The sequence below is a fragment of the Drosophila kikkawai genome, chromosome 3R, assembly GCF_030179895.1.
Source record: "Drosophila kikkawai strain 14028-0561.14 chromosome 3R, DkikHiC1v2, whole genome shotgun sequence".
Classification (NCBI taxonomy): domain Eukaryota; kingdom Metazoa; phylum Arthropoda; class Insecta; order Diptera; family Drosophilidae; genus Drosophila; species Drosophila kikkawai.
This window is the reverse complement of record NC_091731.1, coordinates 5,496,089-5,520,465: the sequence shown is the minus strand read 5'-3', so window position 1 is coordinate 5,520,465 and position 24,377 is coordinate 5,496,089. Positions and strand designations below refer to the sequence as shown.

At 42.6% G+C, this 24,377-nt stretch overlaps 1 protein-coding gene across 1 annotated transcript in view; it reads right to left on the bottom strand.

The window, feature by feature from the left end:
• The window catches only part of lovit (loss of visual transmission), a 464,165-nt gene extending 440,086 nt beyond the window's left edge, over nucleotides 1–24,079 (bottom strand). Inside the window, exons 1-4 of the mRNA XM_070286965.1 lie at nucleotides 23,960–24,079; nucleotides 18,191–18,541; nucleotides 17,902–18,134; nucleotides 141–556 (exon numbers count right to left, since the gene is read on the bottom strand). Coding sequence (XP_070143066.1) covers nucleotides 141–556; nucleotides 17,902–18,134; nucleotides 18,191–18,419 — 878 coding nt within the window. The 5' untranslated portion in view covers nucleotides 18,420–18,541; nucleotides 23,960–24,079. The remainder of the gene's footprint in view (nucleotides 1–140; nucleotides 557–17,901; nucleotides 18,135–18,190; nucleotides 18,542–23,959) is intronic.
• Nucleotides 24,080–24,377: the final 298 nt, after the last annotated feature.

Here is a 24,377-nt window from a genome sequence, read left to right as displayed (position 1 = left end):
ACGGCGCATATTTGACTTAAATCACATTATAATAACCAATTTTATGAACAATTGAAAATTCAATAAAAATACCGCAAGACTTTTTTGACAACCTTATATATATATATATATATATTAACAGGATATTTTTATATACTTACCTAAATCTTTTAATGAGGTGTTCTATTATAAGTGAGTAAAATGAACATGAGAGAGAATACATTGCCATTCCCCAACATCCAAATCGAACCCCTTCTTCGTAACGAATTTGAAGTACAGATCCTTGCGATGCCTTTGGGTCTCCTTTGAATACGGCCTCTCCCACGAAATCGGTAAAATAAAGCGAATAACATACATGTGCCATCCAGCAGAAAAGGTTTGTCAGGCAAATCATTCTCAAAGAAAATGGCATGTGTACAATAGATAGCAAATAGTGTTGCAACGACTCTACTTCCATAAAATTATGGGTATGAATTAAGTCATCATTTCCTCCTTCTGAGTTTTCTTGCATGACGTCTGCATTTTCAATAAAACTGGTTTCATTATTTATGTTGCCGAGGGATGGCCTTCCAGTCACCTTAGAATGAAAGTTAAAAAAGTGGTAATATTAACAAATTATACAAGTAAAAAAAGTATGTTTTCAGTATTGCCTAACCAGGTTTCTTTCTGTGGTAAAAAAGTGTTTTACCTGTACGGGCTATTCGTATTGATTTGTGAAAAGTGTATAAATTGGGAGTCATTGTCCCTTGCTTTCCAAAAAAAAAAAAAAAACAACAAAAAAACTGTCAGCGATACACAATTATTTTATTTAAAAGCAAATAAACTAAATATAAGTAAAATTAAATATCAATAGCACACCATTGGAGAATCATCATCATCAGAAGCATATGATTTTAAGTGTCCAGAGGTAGCGACGGTCTTCGGCGAGTAGCTAGTTCTCTCTGGTTCAGAGAAGAACGCCCAACGAGCTCTCCCCAATCACGTTCCGTTTCATTTTTGGCAAGATGGAAAATCATTGGACATTCGTCGAGTGAGACGTACCTACCTGCAACAGCAACAACTAAAACAACGACCAATATTGCGTAATCGTTGTCAATGACCGCAAAGACAAAAAATATGGTAACAAAACCCAAAATTCGCATTCGACCTTCATCGAGTGCAGAAGTGCTTACGGACGACCGCTACCCGGGGGGGTTATTCTCGAAGTGTTTTTTCATGGTGAAAAAGTAAATTCGGAACTCTTAACTACGTACTGTCAGCTAGGCCAAGCCTTACAGTGCGTATGACATACGGACACTAGTGCGTGAGACGTGTTTTTGAGCTGCAAAGTTCATTTATATGGTGCCACGCGTAACAAGCTCAAAATAATGAGCGGCGATCAAAAGAATGAGCGTAGAACCTCTGTAAACCAAAGAAACTGTTGTTTCTCTTATTTCTCAACTCGCGATAACGAAGCAGAAAAAACGTCTATCAAGCTCAACCCGGCTCTACTGACCGCCGACGGCACGAGAGCGCGCTCTTGCTCACCCGCCCTACTCATTCCAGCTCCTACATCTTGGAGCTCCCAATGCCAAACCCCACCACCACCGGCTTCGATGGAAGACGCACCAACAACAAGCAGAGCTGCAATTTCTGCAAACGTAGCAAAAGCAACAGCAACAACTAAACCAACGACCAATATTGCGAAATCGGTGCCAACGGCCGCAGCGCCAAATTCAATGGTAACAAAAACCGTGAACTCCGAAAAGCAACAAGCGGTTCCGGCCATACAGACTGGCATGGATCGCTACATCCAAATTAAGCGTAAGCTTAGCCCACATAACACGGTTGGTAACAAGCCTAAGATCAACCGTGTCACCAAAAGCTACGACCCAAACAACTCGAACAAATTTTCTCCGCTAGAAGCTGATGAGAATAACCAAGCAGAGCCGGAGCAGGAGACCCAAAAACAGCCAAAGCCCCCACCCATTTATATTAGGGAGAAAAGCTCAAACGCCCTGGTCAACAAAATTGTTGCGCTGGTAGGGGACGGAAACTTTCATGTTGTTCCGCTTATTAAAGGGATCATTTGCGAAACAAAAATTCAAACCAAAACAGAAGAACACTTCCGGGCTGTGTCTAAATACCTGGAAGAATCCAAAAAGAATTTTTACACCTACCAACTAAAAAGCAGCAAGGGACTGCAAGTTAAAAGGAATTGAACCAGACGTCGCCCCCTCTGAGATAGTGGAAGCCCTGAAAGGCAAGGGTTTCCTTGCCAAGAATGTCAGCAACATTATAAATAAAAACAAAAAGCCGCAACCACTTTTCAAAGTCGAACTGGAGCCAGAAAGTAAAACCATGAAGAAGAATGAAGTTCACCCGATCTACAAGTTGCAGTTCCTATTGCATCGAAGAATCACCGTGGAAGAACCGCACAAACGCAACGGTCCTGTGCAATGCAAAAATTGCCAGGAGTATGGACATACAAGGACATACTGCACCCTTCGGTCAGTCTGCGTAGTCTGTGGAGACTTCCACAATTCCGCACACTGCCCTGCGAACAAAGAAGACCCAAACAAGAAAAAATGCGGAAACTGTGGAGGAAATCACACAGCTAACTACAGAGGCTGCGTGGTCTACAAGGAGCTGAAGAGTCGCATGCGACGAGCAACAGCTACACGCCAACAAAATACACAAAATGTGTATTATAATTCAAAAACTACTCCAGAAGTAGCCAGATCTTCTGGCCAGATCTTCTTTTGGTCCGCTAAATGCCCCCACGGGCATCTCCTACGCTGAAGCTCTTCGAACAGGTATGCAAAATCCTCCCCCCTCAAACTCGGTAAACGCTCAGCAGGCCCCAGGGCAGTCACAAAACAACCTGGAATCCATGATGGTGACCATGCAACAAAGTATGATGGAACTCATGTCGTTTATGAAAACGACCATGCAAACGCTTGTCCAGAATCAGAATATGGTGATACAGTTGCTTGTAGCACAACAGTCGAAATAATCAATGTCTAATCTACGTATATCCACGTGGAATGCCAACGGCGTCTCACGGCATAAACTTGAATCAACACAATTCCTAAATGAAAATCATATCGACGCCATGCTACTGGTTGAAACGCACCTCACAAGCAGATACAACTTTCATATAAGAGGTTATATCTTCCACCGCACAGATCACCCAGATTGTAAAGCCCACGGCGGGACCGGCATCCTCATCAGAGAACGCATCAAACACCATTTTCACCAAAGGTTTGCAACAAATTTCTTGCAAGCTACGTCCATAAAAGTGCAGTCAGGTAACGGCAACCTTTGCATTGCTGCTGTCTACTGCCCACCTCGCTTTACAATCTCTGAAGGTCAATTCATGGATTTTTGAAACTCTCTTGGAGATCGATTTATAGCTGCAGGAGATTACAACGCCAAGCATACGCATTGGGGATCGCGCCTCGTGACCCCCAAGGGAAGCCAACTGTATAACGCTCTCATCAATGTGAGAAATAAGCTGGACTACGTTTCTCCTGGTAGCCCCACATATTGGCCAGCAGACCCCAGAAAGATACCCGATCTAATTGACTTCGCGGTGACAAAAAACATCCCACGCAATTTAATAAACGCCAAGGCCCTTCCAGACCTTTCTTCAGATCACTCGCCGCTGTTGATAACCCTCCTTCAAAGCCCAGAAAATACGGATCGCCCCGATAGGCTGACGTCGCACAGAACCAATTGGATGAAATACAAAAAGTATGTGAGTTCCCACATTGAGCTAGCCCCCCAGCTCAATACTGAAACCGACATCGACTCCTCCACCTCCGCACTGGAAGAGGTACTTGTGACTGCAGCCAGAATCTCAACACCACAACAGACGGATTGAACAGCTTATCCAAGAAAAGAGGCGTCTGCGTCGGGCGTGGCAAACCAATAGATCGCCATGCTCAAAGCAACGTCTAAATGAAGCCACACGCAATTTAAGCCGGGCCCTGAAGCAAGTTGCCGAAAAAGCACAATTAAGATATATTGAAAAACTCTCGCCAACCAGCACAAAGCATCCCTTATGGAGAGCTCACCCAACTTTAAGCTCACCGGCTGAAACCATCACCCCGATAAGAAAGTCATCTGGTTGCTGGGCCCGCAGCGACAAAGACAGAGCCGAAACTTTTGCCTCACATCTCCAGGGAGTTTTCCAGCCGAACCCTGCTGCAAATCCATTTGAACTACCGCAAATCCACACTGAAACGGAATCTACTCCAGCATCATTTCGTCCGAACGAGATAACGAAGGTCATCAGGGAACTGATGCCGAAAAGGACTCCCGGCGATGACCTAATAACTCAAAAAAGGATAATTGAACTTCCGAATTGTGCTATTGAGGTCATCTGTAAAATCTTCAATGGGATCATAAGTCTCGGCCATTACCCAACAAAATGGAAAAAATATATAATTATAATGATACCGAAGCCCGGAAAAGACCACACGATTCCGTCATCTTACCGACCAATAAGTCTACTATCATGCTTGTCCAAGTTATTTGAAAAATGCCTACTAAAACGCATAATTCCTTATCTGGGAGCTCACAACATCATCCCAGCTCATCAATTTGGCTTCAGAGAAAAACATGGAACTATCGAGCAAGTTAACAGAATAACATCAGAAATTCGCACAGCCTTCGAACATCGAGAATATTGCAGCGCGATATTTCTCGACGTTTCTCAAGCATTCGACCGCGTCTGGCTTAACGGCCTCATGCACAAAATAAAAACACTTTTGCCGGTATACACACACAAATTACTTGAGTCGTATCTCTACAACAGAGTCTTCGCAGTGAGGTGAAACGCAACAACATCCGGCACCTATTCAATCGAAGCTGGAGTCCCACAAGGAAGCGCACTTGGGCCTACCCTATTTGTTCTATACACAGCGGATATCCCTACAAGCGACCAGCTAACATTATCCACTTTCGCTGATGACACTGCGATCCTCAGCCGTTCAGATGCCCAGTCCGTGCAACAGCCCAGCTCGCCAACCACCTCAAGGTAGTCGAGAAGTGGCTATCTGACTGGCGTATCAAAATAAATGAACAAAAGTGTAAGCATATAACGTTCACTCTCAACAGACAAACATGCCCCCCGCTCTACCTGAACAGCACACTGATCCCCGAAGTCAACGTGGTAACGTACCTGGGCGTCCACCTGGACAGACGCCTAACATGGCGAAGACATATTGAATGCAAGAAACTTCATCTAAAACTAAAAGCCAGCAGCCTCCACTGGCTCATAAACTCCCGATCGCCTCTGTGCCTGGACTACAAGGTCCTGCTCTACAACTCCACACTAAAGCCAATATGGACGTATGGCTCCCAGCTCTGGGGGAACGCGTGCAGCACCAATCTATACATCATACAGCGCGCCCAATCAAAAATCCTGAGAACTATCACTAGGGCACCATGGTATATTCGCAACGAACACATCCACAGGGATCTCGGCATTCCTGCAGTTAAGAACGAAATAGAAAAACAAAAAAGCGTCCTACAAGGAAAAACTCTCCACCCATCCAAATCCTTTAGCAAGGGACTTGATACGAGTTTCCAGAAGCCGCCTAAACAAGCCGCCCAAAACAATAACAAAACGTTATCAAATCGCATCATCTTATCGTCTACAAATTCTTATTCGCTCCTAAAATTCTTATTGTTGCTTACGATGTATTTAACTCCCAATCATAATGCTACTAAAATTTACTTTTATATAAATTATAAAAATATTTAAATGTCATTCGACTTATTATATGGCGTTTTGTTATTTAAATGCACACACAAAAATAGAATATATTTGTAAAGTCAGAAATCAATATGTTTTTATACGGAGAGATCTCACTTACTCACAAATCCGGTTGAAGCAGGTACGGTGGGCCCATCGAAGACGCTGTGCTAGATTTAATCAAAAATGTTGTTAACTTCTGAGCAAAAATTATTTTTGCGTTGCTTGATCAAACGATTCTAAATTTACATTACTTGAATACAAGAATGTCTGTTCTCCTTATTTCATCCCGCTCTGGGATATATCACATTCGTCTCATCCTCCTAATTACGGCAGCATAACCAACGGTCATTCGATCTCCTTCCCCTCCTCCTCGCGTTCCTTAGGGTATCCTAACCCGCATGGGTACTCCGACACCACGCCTGGGATGGATTGGCTGATTGGGAACGGCAGGTCGAATTAAGGTTAAATCCGAACCTCCATGTGGCACAGGGTTGTCGCGGCCGAAGTGTCGCTCAAAATTTGAGGTTAAATACGATTGGTGTTGGGCAAGCTCACGCGTAGGTCGATTCCAACCTCAAAACGTGGCAATCAGCACGCGGCACGTCCAAAAAAATACGGCGGTTGTTGCGTCGATCTTAGCCAGCAGCCTCCAAAACGGTCCACCAGCCGGTGACCAACACCCGAGAAGTGGCGTAATACTACCGCTCTGGCACTGAAGTTGCCGGCCGACATATCTTCCGTCTTCGACCTTCATCGAGTGCAGACGTGCTTACGGACGACCGCTACCCGGGGTTTATTCTCGAAGTGTTTTTTCATGGTGAAAAAGTAAATTCGGAACTCTAAACTACGTACTGTCAGCTAGGCCAAGCTTTACAGTGCGTATGACATACGGACACTAGTGCGTGAGACGTATTTTTGAGCTGCAAAGTTCATTTATATGGTGCCACGCGTAACAAGCTCAAAATAATGAGCGGCGATCAAAAGAATGAGCGTAGAACCTCTGTAAACCAAAGAAACGGCTGTTTCACTTATTTCTCAACTCGCGATATCGAAGCAGAAAAAACGTCTACAAAGCCCAACCAGGCTCTAATGACCGCCGACGCACAGTAGCGCCTTTTCTCATTTAGCGTTGCAAAAATCATAACTTTTGAACCAAATGAGATAACTAAATAATTTAAACGGCATTGGACAGGTAATTGTTGTTAAATTTATATATGTACTGCATAATGTGCCACGCCCACAAATAGGGTATTTTATAGGGTATAAAAGAGAAAAAATAATTTTTTTTCTATGAAAACGAATTTTTAAAAACAAAAGTTTGTTAATTTTTTTGCTTTATTTTTATTTAATTTATAAAATAAAAATATTTTGAACACTGAAAAAAAATTTTTTTTTTTACAATTTTTTTTAGTATTTTTTAATTTTTGGTTAATTTTGACTACTTATTACTAAATATATGCTTATATTTGAGGAATTTCTAATAGACTAAGCATTTCTGGACTATAATCACTTGATTCTATCTCTTTTCGTGATTTTACATGCCGTAGAGATGCAATAAATGGGTCAGATGATGCAGATGATGATGGATACTTCTGAGCCAAAAGTGAAGCTGTGATGGAAGCATATTCCCCATATTTTACGGAATCAATTTTCTCCTTGCAATTGAGTACATTCAAGATCGTACCCAATCTTTGAATGATTTCCTCGTCAACTCCAGTGATTTCTGCCGCAACATGGCAATTTTCAAAAAATCTCCGAGAAGTATTTCCATCGCTTGAGTTTCCATATCCCGGTTTTGGGTCTTTTAAAGGGTTACGTCATGCACGTGTTATACCTGTGCATCTTTGTAAATATGTCCCAAATTCATGTTATGCAATTTTTAGGTAAGACATTATTTACCTAGTACAACCCAAAACTATTTTGTAAACAACAAAATGGTCTACCTGTTTTTTAAAATTACTCTTTTTGCCCCTTTGGAAGTATAATCAGGTATAAATATGAAACCTAGTACAGCCCAAAACTATTTTGTAAACAACAAAATGGTCTACCTCTTTTTAAAAGTACTCTTTTTGCCCCTTTGGAAGTATAATCAGGTATAAATATGAAACCTCCAAACCCATTTTAAAAGGTACGTTTTGTCCTTCAATACAGAAAACATAAACAGATTGAAAGTATTTGGGATGCAAAACAGTTGCGCGCTAAATTTGGTATATAGTATATACCGTGTAAGTGGCGGTTATGGTATTTTGGTATATTTTACCCTGAGTTGTTTTGGTTTTTTGCGTTGCATTTCCGCAGACGCAGCTTGACGCAGCCGATGAAAAATAATTCTGATCCAGGAAAGATCCACGGAACTTGTAGTCATAGTGTAGACAGTGGCCGGCATTGGCGTCAAAAGATATAGACTACTTTAGGCAGAAAAAGGTGAAAAAAATGGACACCTGGCAGGTAGCGATTTACCTGTAGAAACCCAAACCAAAGTGTCGTTTTTTTAGGTTCTTTAATAGTTTATGAATGTATCTATCATTTAAAGTTAAAACCATGACCATTGGTTTTATGGTTTTTTTGTAATATTACCTGAAAGTCGACCAATTTACACATTTTTTTTTGTATGATGCAAAAAACGAAACAAAGTTCAACTTTAAATGCTCATAACTTCTACAAAAAAAAAAAATTGATTTTATTGCAGATTCTGAATCCTTGTTAAATTTCCTGTCGAATAAGTATAGTTAAAATCGTTTTTGCGAACATGACTTTTTCGATTTTTGCAACGCTAATTGTTCGAGAGGCGCTACTGTGCGACGGCACGAGAGCGCGCTCTTGCTCACCCGCCCTACTCATTCCAGCTCCTACATCTTGGAGCTCCCAATGCCAAACCCCACCACCACCGGCTTCGATGGAAGACGCACCAACAACAAGCAGAGCTGCAATTTCTGCAAACGTAGCAAAAGCAACAGCAACAACTAAACCAACGACCAATATTGCGAAATCGGTGCCAACGGCCGCAGCGCCAAATTCAATGGTAACAAAAACCGTGAACTCCAATAAGCAACAAGCGGTTCCGGCCATACAGACTGGCATGGATCGCTACATCCAAATTAAGCGTAAGCTTAGCCCACATAACACGGTTGGGAACAAGCCCAAGATCAACCGTCTCACCATAAGCTACGACCCAAACAACTCCAACAAATTTTCTTCGCTAGCAGCTGATGAGAATAACCAAGCAGAGCAGGAGCAGGAGACTCAAAAACAGCCAAAGCCCCACCCATTTATATTAGGGAGAAAAGCTCAAACGCCCTGGTCAACAAAATTGTTGCGCTGGTCGGGGACGGAAACTTTCATGTTGTTCCGCTTATTAAAGGGAACATTTGCAAAACAAAAATTCAAACCAAAACAGAAGAACACTTTCGGGCTGTGTCTAAATACCTGGAAGAATCCAAAAAGAATTTTAACACCTACCAACTAAAAAGCAGCAAGGGACTGCAAGTAGTGCTGAAAGGAATTAAACCAGACGTCGCCGCCTCTGATCAACAAAAGAGAAATTGAGTGAAAAAGAATAAGAGAAGTGGAAGAAAACTAAAAGAAAAAATCTAAGTAAATAATGAAGGAGAATTAGAATTAATTATTTCGTACAATTCAGTCAGCCAATGCACTATGGTCCAGAATCCGTTTTTTTTGGCATAAAGTCGATTTTTTTATGTTAATATATCGTTGTTTTCTTTTTTTAATCTTAAAGTAAACTCATCATACGTTATAAAAATGTTAACAAAAAGCTTTAAATGCGCCACCAAAGCCTATTGAGAGCTTTTAAAAATGCGATTGCGATCAGCTCATTTCCGAATAGAAATTCGCGCCAAAAAATTTAGTTACTTTATGTTGTGTCAGACTTGTTATTTTGGTTCAAAAAAATCAACTAAAATATGGAAAATAATCTTCAAAGTATGCACTATTTAATCTATATTGTAAATTTTTGTGTAGTTCTACGTATTTAGTGTTGTGTAATGTCAAATTTATGTGTATGTTTTTAGAAAACTATCATGCGTTCTCCATGTTTCGTGGAGTATAACTAATAAGCTGCTCCATGCTGACAGCAACTAATTGGTCCAGATTGTACTCCTGGATGTTGTCTTTAACCACAAACAAAAAACTCATCCCCGTTCGTCCCCCTTTTCTAATATTTTGGTAATATACATAGTTTGGTCACAGCGAACTTTTTAAATTATGGAGCAGCAACAATCGAAAAATTCAATCTGTATCCAAGTGACTATGCACCAAAATTAATGAAGACACTGTGAAATCCAAGAAAATAAAGGAAATAGATTAAAAATGCAGTAATTTTTATAGTGATATTCAAAAATATCTTCCCAAATGTAACTACGTTCTTGAACGGTTAATTTCTTCCAATAATTCTAATTATAAATTCGGAAAAATATCTCTCTTTTTTTTTAACAACTTTTTCATTATATATGCGTTAATTATGTATATAATAAATGGTAATTATGTATATATATATAAATTAAAAATTAAATATCAATCAGTTTGCAGGGGCGGCAAGAGTGGGCGTGGTCGTAATGGCCCAATTTTTTGTACACAAGTTGTTAATGCCACAACAATAAAATCTGCGAAGTAGCTCCATTTTTCGACTTTATGCCAAAAAAAACGGATTCTGGACCATAGTGCAATGACAAAAGGCAAATAAATAGGAGAAATTAGTGAGGAGAGCTTTTTTATACCCTTGCAGGGTATTATAATTTCAGTCAGAAGTTTGCAACGCAGTGAAGGAGACGTTTCCGACCCTATAAAGTATATATATTCTTGATCAGCATCAACAGCCGAGTCGATCTAGCCATGTCCGTCTGTCCGTCTGTCTGTCTGTCTGTTTCTACGCAAACTAGTCCCTATGGCAGCTATATGATATAGTCGTCCGATCCGGCCCGTTCCGACATATATAGCATTGAGCGTATATAGCAGACTATATGCAAAGTTTCATTCAGATAGCTTTAAAACTGAGGGACTAGTTTGCGTAGAAACGGACAGACGGACGGAAGTATGGTATAAATTTCATAAAAATCGGACAACTATATCATATAGCAGCCATATAAACCGATCGGTAGATGTAGAGAAAATGTAAAACTGGGAATGTAAAACTGTAACTGTCAAACTGTAAACATAATAAGTATAGGCAAAATGTAATGAAACTCTGTTTTGTGAGTGTTTTCAGCATTTAAATCTATAATATAAACATCGAAACCAATCTGCAAGGGTATACAAACTTCGGCGTGCCGAAGTTAGCTTCCTTTCTTGTTATACATATATTATTTAAAAATGAATATTATTTACAGTATAATATTTTAAATTAAGCCCTTCAGTACATTTGGTTTTTCACATTCATATAATTTAATCTATGTATAATTATGTTTGTATTATTTTATATGGTTTTCGTCATGTTTTTTCTCATGGGTTTTTAGCGAAGAGGGAAAAATTTTCTTGAGATAATTTGTCAATTCTGTTTATAATGTTGTAATTAGCTCTTTAAATTTGGCGAAGCACCTATGACCGCAGGAAAGCATTGGATCCAAAAGGGGCCGTTCAAAAGGAGGATATTTAAAATGGAAATCGAGCGGCCATAGGAAGGGAGGGATCCCATCAAAATTCGAGATTTGCAATGTGTTCTAGGGCATAGGATAAGGGCAAGTTTTCAACATAATCTTTCTTTTTTCGTCCTCTTTTAATTCATCTCAGAGTTTTCTCTTCCACTCTTATATTGGAAAAATCATACATGAAATTAGTTTTCCTTCCAAAAATAATAAAAGTAGGTCACACTGAAGCAGCAAGACCACCACCCCCCCTGCCGACAAGTCACAACCGGAGAACAATTTTGCATGTGCGTTTCTCTCAGTACCAACAACAAGCCTGAATATGTTTTTTTTTTTTTTGTATTCAATTTATTTACTCGATTATACAACTATACAACTAGAATAACAATATGCTATAGTAAATACAGATGCTACTCCTCGTCTCTCGCGAGCGGGACCTTGGCCCCTTACTGTGCGGTACGTCCGCAAAGCATCGCTTCGCACAGTGGCAGGCCGCTTAGCTCATTCGCTCGTTCCTGCCCCTCTCCAGCAGCCCTCTCCCAAGGCCTTGGGCTCTTCAACATTAGGTGCACCAGCGTGCCCACGCCGATCTCCGCTCCTGCTGCCGCCTCCAGCGCTGCCTGTTCTCCGCGAATCGGCGGCACTCAAATACGACGTGGCGCGCATCCTCTTGCACGCCGTATCCGCACTCCGGACAGCCGGTACAGCCATCCTTGTTCTCATGGCCGAACCTCTTGAGGTAAGTGCAGCAGCCATGCCCGCTCAGCACCTGGGTCAGGTAGAAATCCACCTGCCCGTGCTTCCTCTCCATCCAGGCCTCTACGTTGGGGATCAGGATGTGCGTCCATCTCCCTTTGGACGAAGCATCCCATCTGGCTTGCCAGCTCTCGTAGCTCTTTCCTCTAGCCGCTATTTTAGCCTCGGACCTCGCGGCGCGATCAGGTCTATGGTGCCCGCGGAACGCGTTGCGCAACTCAGCCTTCTCGCGGACCAACTCCCTCAGAGGGACCAATCCCGCTATCACAAGCGCAGCGTCATCCGAGACCGTTCTAAATGCGCTTGCCACTCGGACAGCGCATAGTCTGTATGTAGATTCCGCCCCCCGCATATAGGACTTGGTCTCGGCGGCTGCAGCCCACACCGGAGCCGCGTACAGCATCTGGGAGGTCACGACGCTAGTCAGCAACTTCCTGGTGATCTGCTTGGGTCCTCTGGTGTTAAGGAGTATCCGCGAAAGGCTTCCTGCCGTCCTGCTGGCCTTCTTCTGGGCGTACTCCAAGTGCTCCTTAAACGATAGCCGGGTATCGATCACAACGCCGAGGTATTTTATTGCCCTCTGCGATCTAATCACGGCTCCGCCTACCCGGATCTCGGCCGTTTCCACGATCTTCCGGCTCGTTATCAGGACTGCCTCCGTCCTGTGTGCCGCTAGCTCCAGGCCAGCACTTGCGAGCCACGATTCGATCGATTTGATCGCCTCGTTAACCGTAGCTTTTGCTGCGATGCGCTCCTTGGCGACTACGACCACCGCTACGTCGTCAGCGAAGCCCACAACGGTCGTGCCACTGGGCATTGGGAGCCGCAGGACTCCGTCGTACATGGTGTTCCAGAGTAGGGGTCCCAACACGGAGCCCTGAGGGACTCCGTCGGAGACTTCATATGCTGTGGAACCCATATCCGTGGCCACTGTGAGCACTCTCTCACTGAAGTAGCTCCTTGCTATCCTCATGAGGTACCGTGGGATATTCAGGGCGGCGAGGGACTCCAACGTTCGGTTCCAGTTCGCGGTGTTGAAGGCGATCCTTATGTCTAGCGTTACCACTAGACAGTAGCTTTTGGAGCCATCTTCAACCTCTTACCTGCGATAGCCGATGGCATCCAGCGTTGACTTCCCCTTCCTAAACCCAAACTGGTTTGGAGAGAGACCACTGGCCTCCTCGATGGCGGCAGTCAGTCTGGCTGAAATGATCCGCTCGAATACCTTTCCGGTGGTGTCGGTGAGGCAGATGGGCCTAAACGAGGATGGCTCTCCTGCGGCTTGCCCGGCTTGACGAGTAGCAGTAGCTTCTGTCTCTTCCACCTCTCCGGAAAGGTCCTCCAAGCACTTGGAGTACAGGGTGGCGAACGCCCTCGGGTGTAAGGCGACGGACAGCTTCAACGCTCTGTTGGGTACAGCGTCCGGCCCAGGTGCCTTCTTGGGGGCACACTACTGCACATCCGGATCACCTTCGCTTCCGAGACTTCGCAGGCGTAGTTTGGGAGACGCTCCGCACTGGGCTCCATGGTTCCCGGAGATCCTGTCGGGAAAAGCGCCCGCACGATGCCGTCCAAGGCCTCGGGGTTCGATGGAGCTGTACTGCCGGCTCTCAGCCCTTTGACTACCATCCTATACGCTCCGCCCCAGGGGTCGTCCTCTGCATGGTCGCAGAGCTGCAGTAAGCGGTCCCTCTTAGCGTCCTTTATGGCCGTCTTGAGGGCCTTCCTCGCCGTCCTGTAGGCCTAGCTACGCTGTGCGACACGTGAGGTGCCGCGCGCACGGGTCAGCTGCCTCCGGGCTCGAAGGCAGGTGCTCCTGAGGTCGGCGATCACATCGCATCACCAGAACATTGACCTATGGTTCCTCCGGAACGAGCCTCTCTGTCGCATGCTCTGGTCGCAGGCATGCTCCAGGGTTGTTGCGATGCGGTTCGCCATCTCGTTGGCTCCACCCGTCAATTCGGCCGCCATGCCGCCCAACGCGTTTGCGAAAGCCTGCGTGCACAGCGTGTCTGGCCGGTAGGCTTTGCTGGGCCGCGGTACTAAGCGGGTATCTTCCGCGGATACTCCCACTGAGCATAAGATCGCCTCGTGATCGCTCCCGGTATGTGCGTTACAGATTCCCCATCTAGCGGTATGGGAAATTGCTCCGCTCACATACGTTAGGTCGATGATTGAGGCGGCTCCTGCTCTGACAAACGTATGCCGCTCACCGTCGTTGAGGAGGATAACGTCTGTCGATGCAAACGCCTCGAGTACCTTTGGTCAAGACAGATCCCCACTCCTGGGCCCAGGGGTTGAAGTCTCCTCCGACTATATCGTTGGGATTCCCGCGTAGATCGGAGCTGAGGTCGTCCAGGATTCTACAGAACACCTCCAGTGGGAGACTAGGCGCCAGGTAGCAGCTATATATGCGGCAGCCGCCAATCTCCGCCCGCACGAATCCGTCTGCTGTCAGGATGTTGGACATCCGTAGTCTTCTGTCTCCGCAGAGCCAAAGGGCCGCCTTGCCAGAGCGGTCCTTGGCCCACTCTCCTCCCTCGCTCACCCTGTATGGCTCGCTCAGTATGGCCACATCCGCCGCTACCTCTCGCACTGTCTGCGTCAGCAAGTCCTGCGCCGCTCTGCAGTGATTCTGGTTGAGCTGAATTAACTGCATACGGTCTTTGGAATACCGGTACCGCCATTTCCGGCCTGACTGCTTTTGCTGCCGGGTCGATCGTTGGCCTCTCCGGAACTCGCTGAAGAGTTCACTTGCTCCTTTTTACAGGCAACTGCCTTGTGGCCTGCTTCGCCGCACTTGATGCTCTTATCCACCAGGCTCTTACACCTAATGGCGATGTGCCCAAGCTCCAGGCATCTGAAGCAGCGGAGAGGGCCCTCGCGCTCCCGCACTCTGCATATGGTCCAGCCTATGCGGACTTTGCCGCGCCGCCTGACTTCCTTCGCCATCGGGCATGGCAGGCTGAAGACCGCCGTTTTAGAATCCCCATACCCGGGGCGGAGGCTTCGTATCCTCACTGCTCCGTCGCTAAGCTGGTATTGCTCTACGAGGGCGGTACGGATCTCCCTCTCCATCGTGATCGCGTCGAGGTTGCGTATCTCGAAGACGCAGACCTTCGACTCCTCCGTTAGGGCTCGCGCTTTCGAAGGACCCTGGATATGCTGTCCCTCATGGACTCAGCGCTCTCTGAGCTTCCTCTGGCTATCTCGAGAAGTAGATTCCCCCAAGCCGTCTGACGCACCTTCGTGACAGCCCCTCCGAGATCGGTCAGCTGTCTGTCCTCCCTCTTGTGAATAGGGCCTGGATCTCGCTGTAGCTCTTCCCTGGCGCTTCCACCGACCGAGCCTTTTTAGCACCGTTCCTCGGCACTGCGGGGGCTGTGGCCTGGGCTGGAGGGGCTCGCCTCTGCCTGGGGACGTCGCTCATCCCGGCTATGCCGTCTTGTTGGCTGACCCTTCTCCACGGGTCAGTCTGGACTGCTCGGTCTTTCCTCGGCACTACCGCCGTCTGCAGTGCCTTGCTTTCAACAGTCTTCCCAGCTGGTAGGATCTGGGAGCATTTGCAGCATACGCTCTCCGGGGCGCTCGTTTTCTCGGGCTCCACTGTTGACTGCTCGATGCCGGACTTGAGCTTCCGCATCTCCGCTATCATCGCCTTCATTGTAATGTTGATGTGGCGCACCTGCTTCTCGTGCACCAGGCTGTGGAGTCCGTCGAACAGCTTTCCCAGCTTGATGACGCAGTCGGTGCGAGTAAGCGTCATCTCCTGCTCAACCTCAGCGTCAGGGGTGGTCTCCTCCTAGGCGGCTTTGCTTCTCTTCGGTCACAGCTGATCTTGCCAACATGCTGCGGGGGCAGCCACATTTACCGAGAGAGAGAAGTTCTCACCGCTCCCACCGCTGGCCCAGCTCAGAGAATTGGAAGATCGGGCTTCCTGAATCATCCGCGGACACCACGGGTATGACGCTGCAGGTGAGCAATCTCAGCCATTTCGCAAGGCCGGTCAGCATCCGATTTTGCAGGGGGCCTTGCCACAACCCCCACACCACGCGTTCGTCGGGGGAGCACCGCCGTGGTGCGTCCGTGCCCGGCGACTTCACACACCATCTCAAGCCTGAATATGTAATTTTAAATGATTGTTACAAATAGTGTGTAACGTCTTGTCGTCCACGGGTAGTCAGCGGGACGTCCAGGGTCTGTGCAGATATATTTATTTGGTTCAAGCGTGGTTGCTATAAGAGATTCCGACCCCGTGCCAGAGTAGAACGCTAGAGGATTAGAGATTATGCCGTAAATGTATCTTAATGTTTATTTACTTAAAAGGTACAATTTTCAATAATTTCATGCCGGATCTCGATTCTGGGGTTACGCCGTAGTTCCGATTCGTCCTCCTCGTCCCGAGTGCGGCTGTCCGATAGGGGAATGCCGATAGTCCCGCCAGGGTATGGGCCTTGAAAGCCACCCAATAGCGAATGCGTTCGGACTCGAAAGTCCTCCACGAGAGAATGCGTTCGGACTCGAAAGTCAACCGAACCCAGTAGTTGTCGGACTCGACAGTCAGCTCAGCGCCGTTGGTTGGACTCGAAAGTCAGCTCAGAGAAGTTCGGACTCGAAAGTCTGCAGATTCCGACTAGAAAGTCAGCTCGAAGACGTTTGGACTCGAAAGTCTGCAGATTCGGACTCGAAAGTCAGCTCGAAGACGTTTGGACTCGAAAGTCTGCAGATTCGGACTCGAAAGTCAGCAGAGAGAATCGGACTCGAAAGTCGGCAGTGTTTCGGACTCGCAAGTCAGCCGAGAGACTCGGACTCGAAAGTCTGCAGTATTTTGGACTCGCAAGTCAGCAGAGAGAATCGGACTCGCAAGTCAGCAGAGAGAATCGGACTCGCAAGTCAGCAGAGAGAATCGGACTCGAAAGTCGGCAGAGATCCTAACTACGATTTATAAATAGGAACCTGAGTTCCCAAAAAGTGACTTCGCTGCTAACTACTGGGGAGGTTAACTCGACCCAATCGCAGTCGGCTGCTAAGTGATTACTCCAGGGCCGTGGTCCGCTTTATATAGGCCCTGGCGCGGCTTCAGTGTGGCCAGAGTCCTGTGCGGGCTTTTCCCCGAATAGTGTGGCCAGCCTCCGTTCGGTCCAGTGTGACCCTCCTTCACGATCAGTGGCGCGCGCGCGCTTTCAATTCAAATTATTTTCATAATGTTGCCAATCCATTTCTTATGTCCCTAATTGTTTCTATTTCATTCTATCGCATATATATTGTGCGCCTACAGGCGTCACAAGTGGGAGAATTAGGAGTGCCTTCGTAGGATAGGGACATACCTTTATATTAAAATTAAATGAGAACACGCCAACCGGTTTTCTCTTCCTACGAAGCTGGAAATACCAACTCCCGGGTGACGGTTGTCCACAATGTGGACATCGCCAGGGCCCTTTTTGTCCCCCTGATGGGAGTTGTAATCAACAAGCAGTCGTCAAAGTACATTAATAAGCTTTTGAAACACACCAATATGCTGGCCTGAAGTTTAGACTTTGCAGAACTGGCGCATGCTGAGAAGAATTCACCCATTACCTCCGATAGTGAATAATATAACACCAAAAATAAACACTGCCCTACAATATTGTATAAAGAATAGGGAAGTTCTCTGCAAGAAAAGAGAAAGAAGAAACGCTTTCTTGTGCCTTTTACACAAGTTTTTGATTGACACAGTATTATTATAGAAAACTAATTAAAAAGACAATATACATACTTTATATCTTTCATAAAAAATATAGAATATAAAGAGTTTATGTTACAGCAAAGCTAATGTTATATTACCTGGTCAAGTTCCTCGAATGCTTTACCTCTTTCCTCTTCTATTGCGCAGGCACCATATGCTTCTTTTGGGGCTCGCAATTTTTCATTTTCTCCTTTATCATAAAGAGATTCCGCGTCTGCTAGTACCCAAAGAGGAATTTCAGCAAAGCTTGTAACTGTGAAAGCGACACAGCCAATGAAAATAAATGTTATTATAGAGAAAACGGCCTTGACGTGTCCACCCAATCGCCGACCTATATTATTTAAAGTAAAATAACTTTGAACAAGCGCTTTAGTATATGTTTCTTACCAATATCAGTTTCATCCCAGTTCAAGCCACCCATTGAATATCCAAAAAATCCACCCAAGCCTGCCATAATGGTGAATGTTGATAAACCCTTTGCATGATCTTCTGGTAGACATACGTCTAAGAGATAAGCTCTAGCAGGACTTTGGCAAGCATCTGCGTCAAAATCGAGAAGGACAGTTCCTAATACTGTAAAAAAAATGCCCCACGCGTGAGAAGTCTTCGGTGGCATATAACGATTATTGGTGAAATTGTTAAATTTATTTTCTTCATCAAATTGACCTCGTGAAGTATTATCACTTCCATCTCCAAACCAATTTCCAAGAGATTCTCCGTTGGGAACCAATAGAAGTCCTTGAAAGAAAAATAATTTTATACATGAAATGTTTTTTATATTGTGCTTAAGAACCACAGAAATAAAAACTAAAATAAGTACATCGATAATCATCAAGAATTAAAATTTCAATTTATTCCGATAAAGTAGCATATGGGCATTTCCATAATGTCGCACGCGACATTCGTACGCATTCAAAGCAAAAAAAAATTATGGTACATTTCATTTCTATTTTTTTTATATATGTTAACTTATAGCTCTTGCCTAGGGCTATAATTGGTGCAAATGTTGATTTTGAGTGTTTGCTCAAATTTAAGAAAATTTAAAAAAACTGAAGGATTTGCACGCGACAAAAACAGAAGTCACTTTCGCGGCGAGCTGTTTAAACACTGATTTCAGCGAAACGGCAGAGACTATTTTAATGAAACAAATTTTAAAAGGTGATGCAATAATGCCAGTTTCATATGCTTTATTTTATAATCAGAAATATAGCGTAGTTTATTTGTTATTTAATTTTAATCAGATTTGCACGCGACATTTTTTATCATCATACTTTGCATGTAATTTTGACTATTATAAGTAAATTGGAAGAGCATATATCCATTTATTTCGACTTTTTGCATTCTTCTAGTCATGTTAGTAAACAACACTCAAAGCATAATGCCTCGGTTTGGATGTAATTATCAAAAGAAAACGGACCCATTTTTATGACGTTTTTCATCAAAATAATGAAAAATCGTGTTTGCGCGAATATGCATTCGAATATTTCGAAATTTGTTTAAGAATATGATAAAGCCTTTCAAATTTAAACAATTGGCCTTTTCCTAATGTTACTATGTTGGAAAAAAAACATTTTAGAGAAGTTTTAGTGTTTTGGCCGCGGTGGACCTTTCCGTGGAAATGCCCATATATTTTCTAAAATAAGAGTGTATATGCCAAATTTTAAGGATACAAAGTGTCAGCCACCGGTATACTGAGTACGAAAAGCAATTGTTTCGGCATTGGCAGAAGAGCGGAAAAGGTAACGTAAAGCGGTAACGCGTATTGGGCCTGGCTCATAGCATTCGCTACGAGGAGACAAAGAGAGGGAATCGATTATGGGAAACACCTTCTTCTAGGGCAGAATTTATGGCCTAAACTCTAGGCCATGATAGAATTATACAAGGTAGTCCACTCGGCTGCCGAAGTCGTTCGGGTTTTGGTCCATTAATGTCAGTGCATGCCTGCTTGTCGAACTGAAAGGCTGTGTGCGGACGGTTTTTTTTCAGAGCTTTAACCCTTAAGGGGTTATATACAGTTGTACCGCGCAAAAATATGAAGTTTTGTCGATTTTTTTTTTGACACCATAAAGAATATTTATTAAAAATGTTTTGCCAGCGGTGTTTAGTACATCTTTCTGGGTACTTATTAAATTTTTTTTATAAAAAAAATATTAACTAATAAAAAAGTTATGGCCGAATTCAAATACCCTCTTTTTCCGATAGTGACTTGCGGTGGACATCATATCCCGAGAACGGTTCATCAGAAATCAAAAATTCGACAAAATTTCGTTAGTATATTGAATTTTCTTGTCCGTGAACGAAAAATTTTGATTAAAAAAAAATGGCGACGATTTTAACAAAAAATGTCCTTTTTAAGGGGTAAAATTTTCGGTTTTTATGCTCTAAAAAAGGAAGTTTTCAAAAAAATTGAAAATCCTTCGTTCACGGACTAGTTTTTATTATAATAAATAAGTGGTCAAGATTTGGTGTTGATCGGATTAATAGTTTTTTAGTAATCGTGTCCACCGCAAAGGTAATTTCGAAAAAACAAGATTCTGAGATAATCGCGTTTAAAGTTTCAAGTTTGTTCCGGCCGACGTGGAGGTAGTGCGCTATAAATAGCTACAACTTCGGTTCTAATGCTCCGATCGTTACGAATTTTTGTGAGAGTATTCTCAACAGTATATACTTTAAGAATATTTTAAATTTAAAAATTTTTTTTCGACTATCACAACTGTATATAACCCCTTAAGTGGCCAAGGAAAAAATTACATTTACATACGTAGATGAGGTTTCGCATGGAGGTCTGATGAAACCTTCATCGACATTTAAAAACAAAATAAAACAACTCGAATTGATATTTTTAAATATTGTTAAAGACACATTTAAAATAACAACAAATTTAAAACAGACATTGTTAACACTGTTTCCAGAGTCGCTTTTTTCGCGTCAAATCTGGCTTTTTCTGAATGCCATTTGCTAGAAAAATTAACAAACACGGGCAGCGGGAATTCTGGCTTTTTATTTTATTTAAATGATTTTTTTCCGATTTTTTTGTGTATGATCGTTTCATTGGTTGCGTTCAGCAACGAATACTTATCCATCAATGAAACGATTGCTACTTTTAAGAATATTCTTAAGAATACTTTTAAAAATACTTTTAAGAATACCTATAGGGATAGCATTAGAAGAAATACCTCGTTTCCGACTTTGGTACATTGAAACGAATTTCAAGAAACGGGAATTACAAGAACGACGACGAGTTTCAAGCTGAAAAGATGCCAAAAGATTATAAACAAAAAGTTCGCGATGCGTGGCTTAAAAGTGTCGAGTTTAAGGAATGGGCACGTAGGGACGATACGGATGAGAGGCGGGTCTTATGCAGTTATTGCAAATGCACAATAACTGCAAAACTGTCCGATTTGCGCGCCCATGCCTTAACCAAAAAGCACAAAAGTGCAGCAGGAGGACATCAGCAAACAAACAAATTAGATTTTGTTACGCTTCCGGTTAAGACAATGGAGCAAGAAGCAACGCTCTGTTTGTTTATCGCGGAGCATACATCGTTTGCACAAGTAGATCACTTGGGCAACTTATTCACTAAATATTACGACAGTGACAGTGCGAGTCGAATAAGACTGCATAGAACCAAATGCACAAACATCATAAAAAATGTGTTGGGAGTGCATTTCTCGGAAGAGTTGAGAGCCGATATTGGGGACTCAAAGTTTAGTCTCCAAATAGATGAGTCAACTGACGTTGGATTTACCAAAATTCTAGGTATGTATGACTCATTTGTATATATATATTTCTTTACGTTTCATATAATATCGTTTAAATGGTTTTTATTTAATTCTATATGTACTTATGTAGGGGTTGCCATCAATTACTTTTCGCGTCAACATGAAAAGTTTGTTTCGACATTTTTAAGGGGGGGGGGGTAAGGTATTTAATATTTTTCGTATTTTTTTTTATATTTTTTTTTTAAAGTTCAACATCTTAAGAATATTGTGTCCAAGTTTTACATCGATCAGAGTAAAATTGACGAAGTTATGCGGAGTTGAACGAAGGTCGGTTGGTGTTCAATGCATGGGAATCACAAAGTTTAAAGCGCTCTCCTGAAAAATTCAATTTTTCAAATCGGTGTACACGATTACAGAAAAACTACTGGACCGATCGATTTGAAATTTGGCACACACATTCTTTAACTAATTCCTCAGGTATTCACGTCGGCCTTTTTTTAAATTTTAATTTTTATATATTTTTAAATTAAGAAATAACGTTTTTTTTTTAGTCAAAAATCGGGTTTTTGACTTTCAAATTTCCTAAAAAATCACAAAAAAACTAAAAAAAAAAACGCTTCCTGATTACCTCGGGACACTTATCCTTTAACGAATGAGGTATAATTTTTTTAGATCGGATGATCCTGTGGACTGTTAGGATGTACACCGCAAAACAACTTTTTTTGGAGGCGACTCGGGAGATTCCCTATAACTTCTCTACTTCGAAATATTTTTCAATACAAAATTTTTCAAAAATTATTCAAATGTTGTGTTATTATATGGTATTTAATTCATTAAGCTAACTTTAGCCGTTCCGCCACAATAATTTTTTGAAAAGTGGCCATTTTTGCACCGAATTAACCTTACCCCCCCTTAAACCTAATTTCCCTAGATCAAGGAAACGCATCCAGCATTGTTGCGGCCTTAAAAACTGAAATAAAGGATCGCAAGCTTGATATAAAAAAATTAATAGGCATTGGCACTGACAACGCAAATGTGATGATAGGCACAAATAAGAGTGTTTATACCGAGCTAAAACGGGAAGCACCATCCTTAATTTTAATAAAGTGCGTCTGCCACTCGATACTTGAGTCACGCTTGCAAAGATTTTTTGCCGGCCAGTTTGGAGTTTTTAGTCCACGAAACCTACAACTGGTTTTCGAAAAGTTCAGCTAGACAAAGTACAAAAAAATATACCAATCTATAAACGACGACAAGGTTTGTTATATATAATGTGTTTGTTGTAAGTGGTTTTTGGTCTAAGTCATTTATACTTAGAGTTCTAAATAAATATGTTTGTAATATATGTTGTAATATTAGCTCTCTGATTGTTAAATTTTGTACTAACGATAATTTGATAATTAAAACTAATTTTTAAATATACTTCTTTAAGGCTCCATTAAAGATCCCAAAAGTGTCGGACACGAGATGGCGTTCTATTGAGCTGCCTGTATCTCAAATTTTACAACAATGGGAAAAACTGAAACTTCATTTTAGTTTAGCGGCAAACAAGGAAAAATGCCACAAAGCGGAACTCCTTCAGAAAATGTTTAACGAAGAAAACTATTTATATTTGCTTTTTCTAAGTCCAGTTTTAGCAGAATTGCAAAAAGTGAACAAGTGTTTTCAGAGCAACAACACAAATGCAACCGAATTATTAAATGATTTGACGTTGGCCATTCAATCTTTGAAGAAGGGCATTATACCTCCGGAAATAGACATAGATTTATTGGAAACAGAAGACTTTGAAAAATATGTCGACGGTAATGTCAAGCAAGGATATGAATTTGAAAAGCATATGCAATTAATTAAATTGGATCCAGATTCTGAAAAAGACATTCGAGACTGCTGCTCAAAATTTTTGATAGCACTTATTAAGCAATTAAAGCAGAGGTAAATATCTTAAACTTGATAGAATTTGTAAATTTATAATTTTTTTTTTTTATTTTAAGGCATCCAGACAACTATAAAATATTAAAACAGGTAGATATTTTATCTGTCAAGAACGTATTGCGCCACAATAAATAAGACATCATACCTTTATTGGAAGGTCTTAACTACCAAAATATAGGCCAAATTGAGAGCCAATACAAGAAAATTCACCTGGTAAAATGGGAAAATGTAGAAAACACTTCCAAATTCTGGACTTAGGTAAATACCTATAAGGACTCCGGAGGCAAACACACATTTGCAGAGCTGGCCAACGTTGCGTTGGACATACTGTCGTTGCCTTGGTCTAACGCCGAAGTGGAGCGCGTATTTAGCCAATTCAATCTTGTTAAGTCCAAATTGCGAAACAAATTGGAATTGTCTGCACTTAATAGTGTACTGTATATAAGGTAATTGGCTTAACTCTTACTTTAAATATAAATATCATATTTTATTGCGAACTTACAGATATGGCTTGCGCAGACTGCAGAAGTGCTGCTACACCTACACCGTTCCCAACAAGCATTTACGAATGATTGGAACAGGATTATGCTATGAAAGCCAGGACCAAACAGCAGAAATTGATGACATTATTGATATATTACAATATGAGATTTATATAAACAGAGTTTATACAAACTCCAAGAAGCCGCCAGCCAGATTTGCCAAATAGTAAAAACACTTTAATTATAGATTTAGTTAATTAAACTTCTTTATTTCACAACCGCACGCTCTCGTTATCTTTAAGCAATTAATTCGGGTACGAAAGGAAACCAAAAATGTTCTTAGATAAGTGTGACCTTCTTTTTGGGATTTTAAACACTGTGACTTTTGGTATTTTCAACACGCCACCTCAAAAGTTACACTGATACAAATTAAGGATT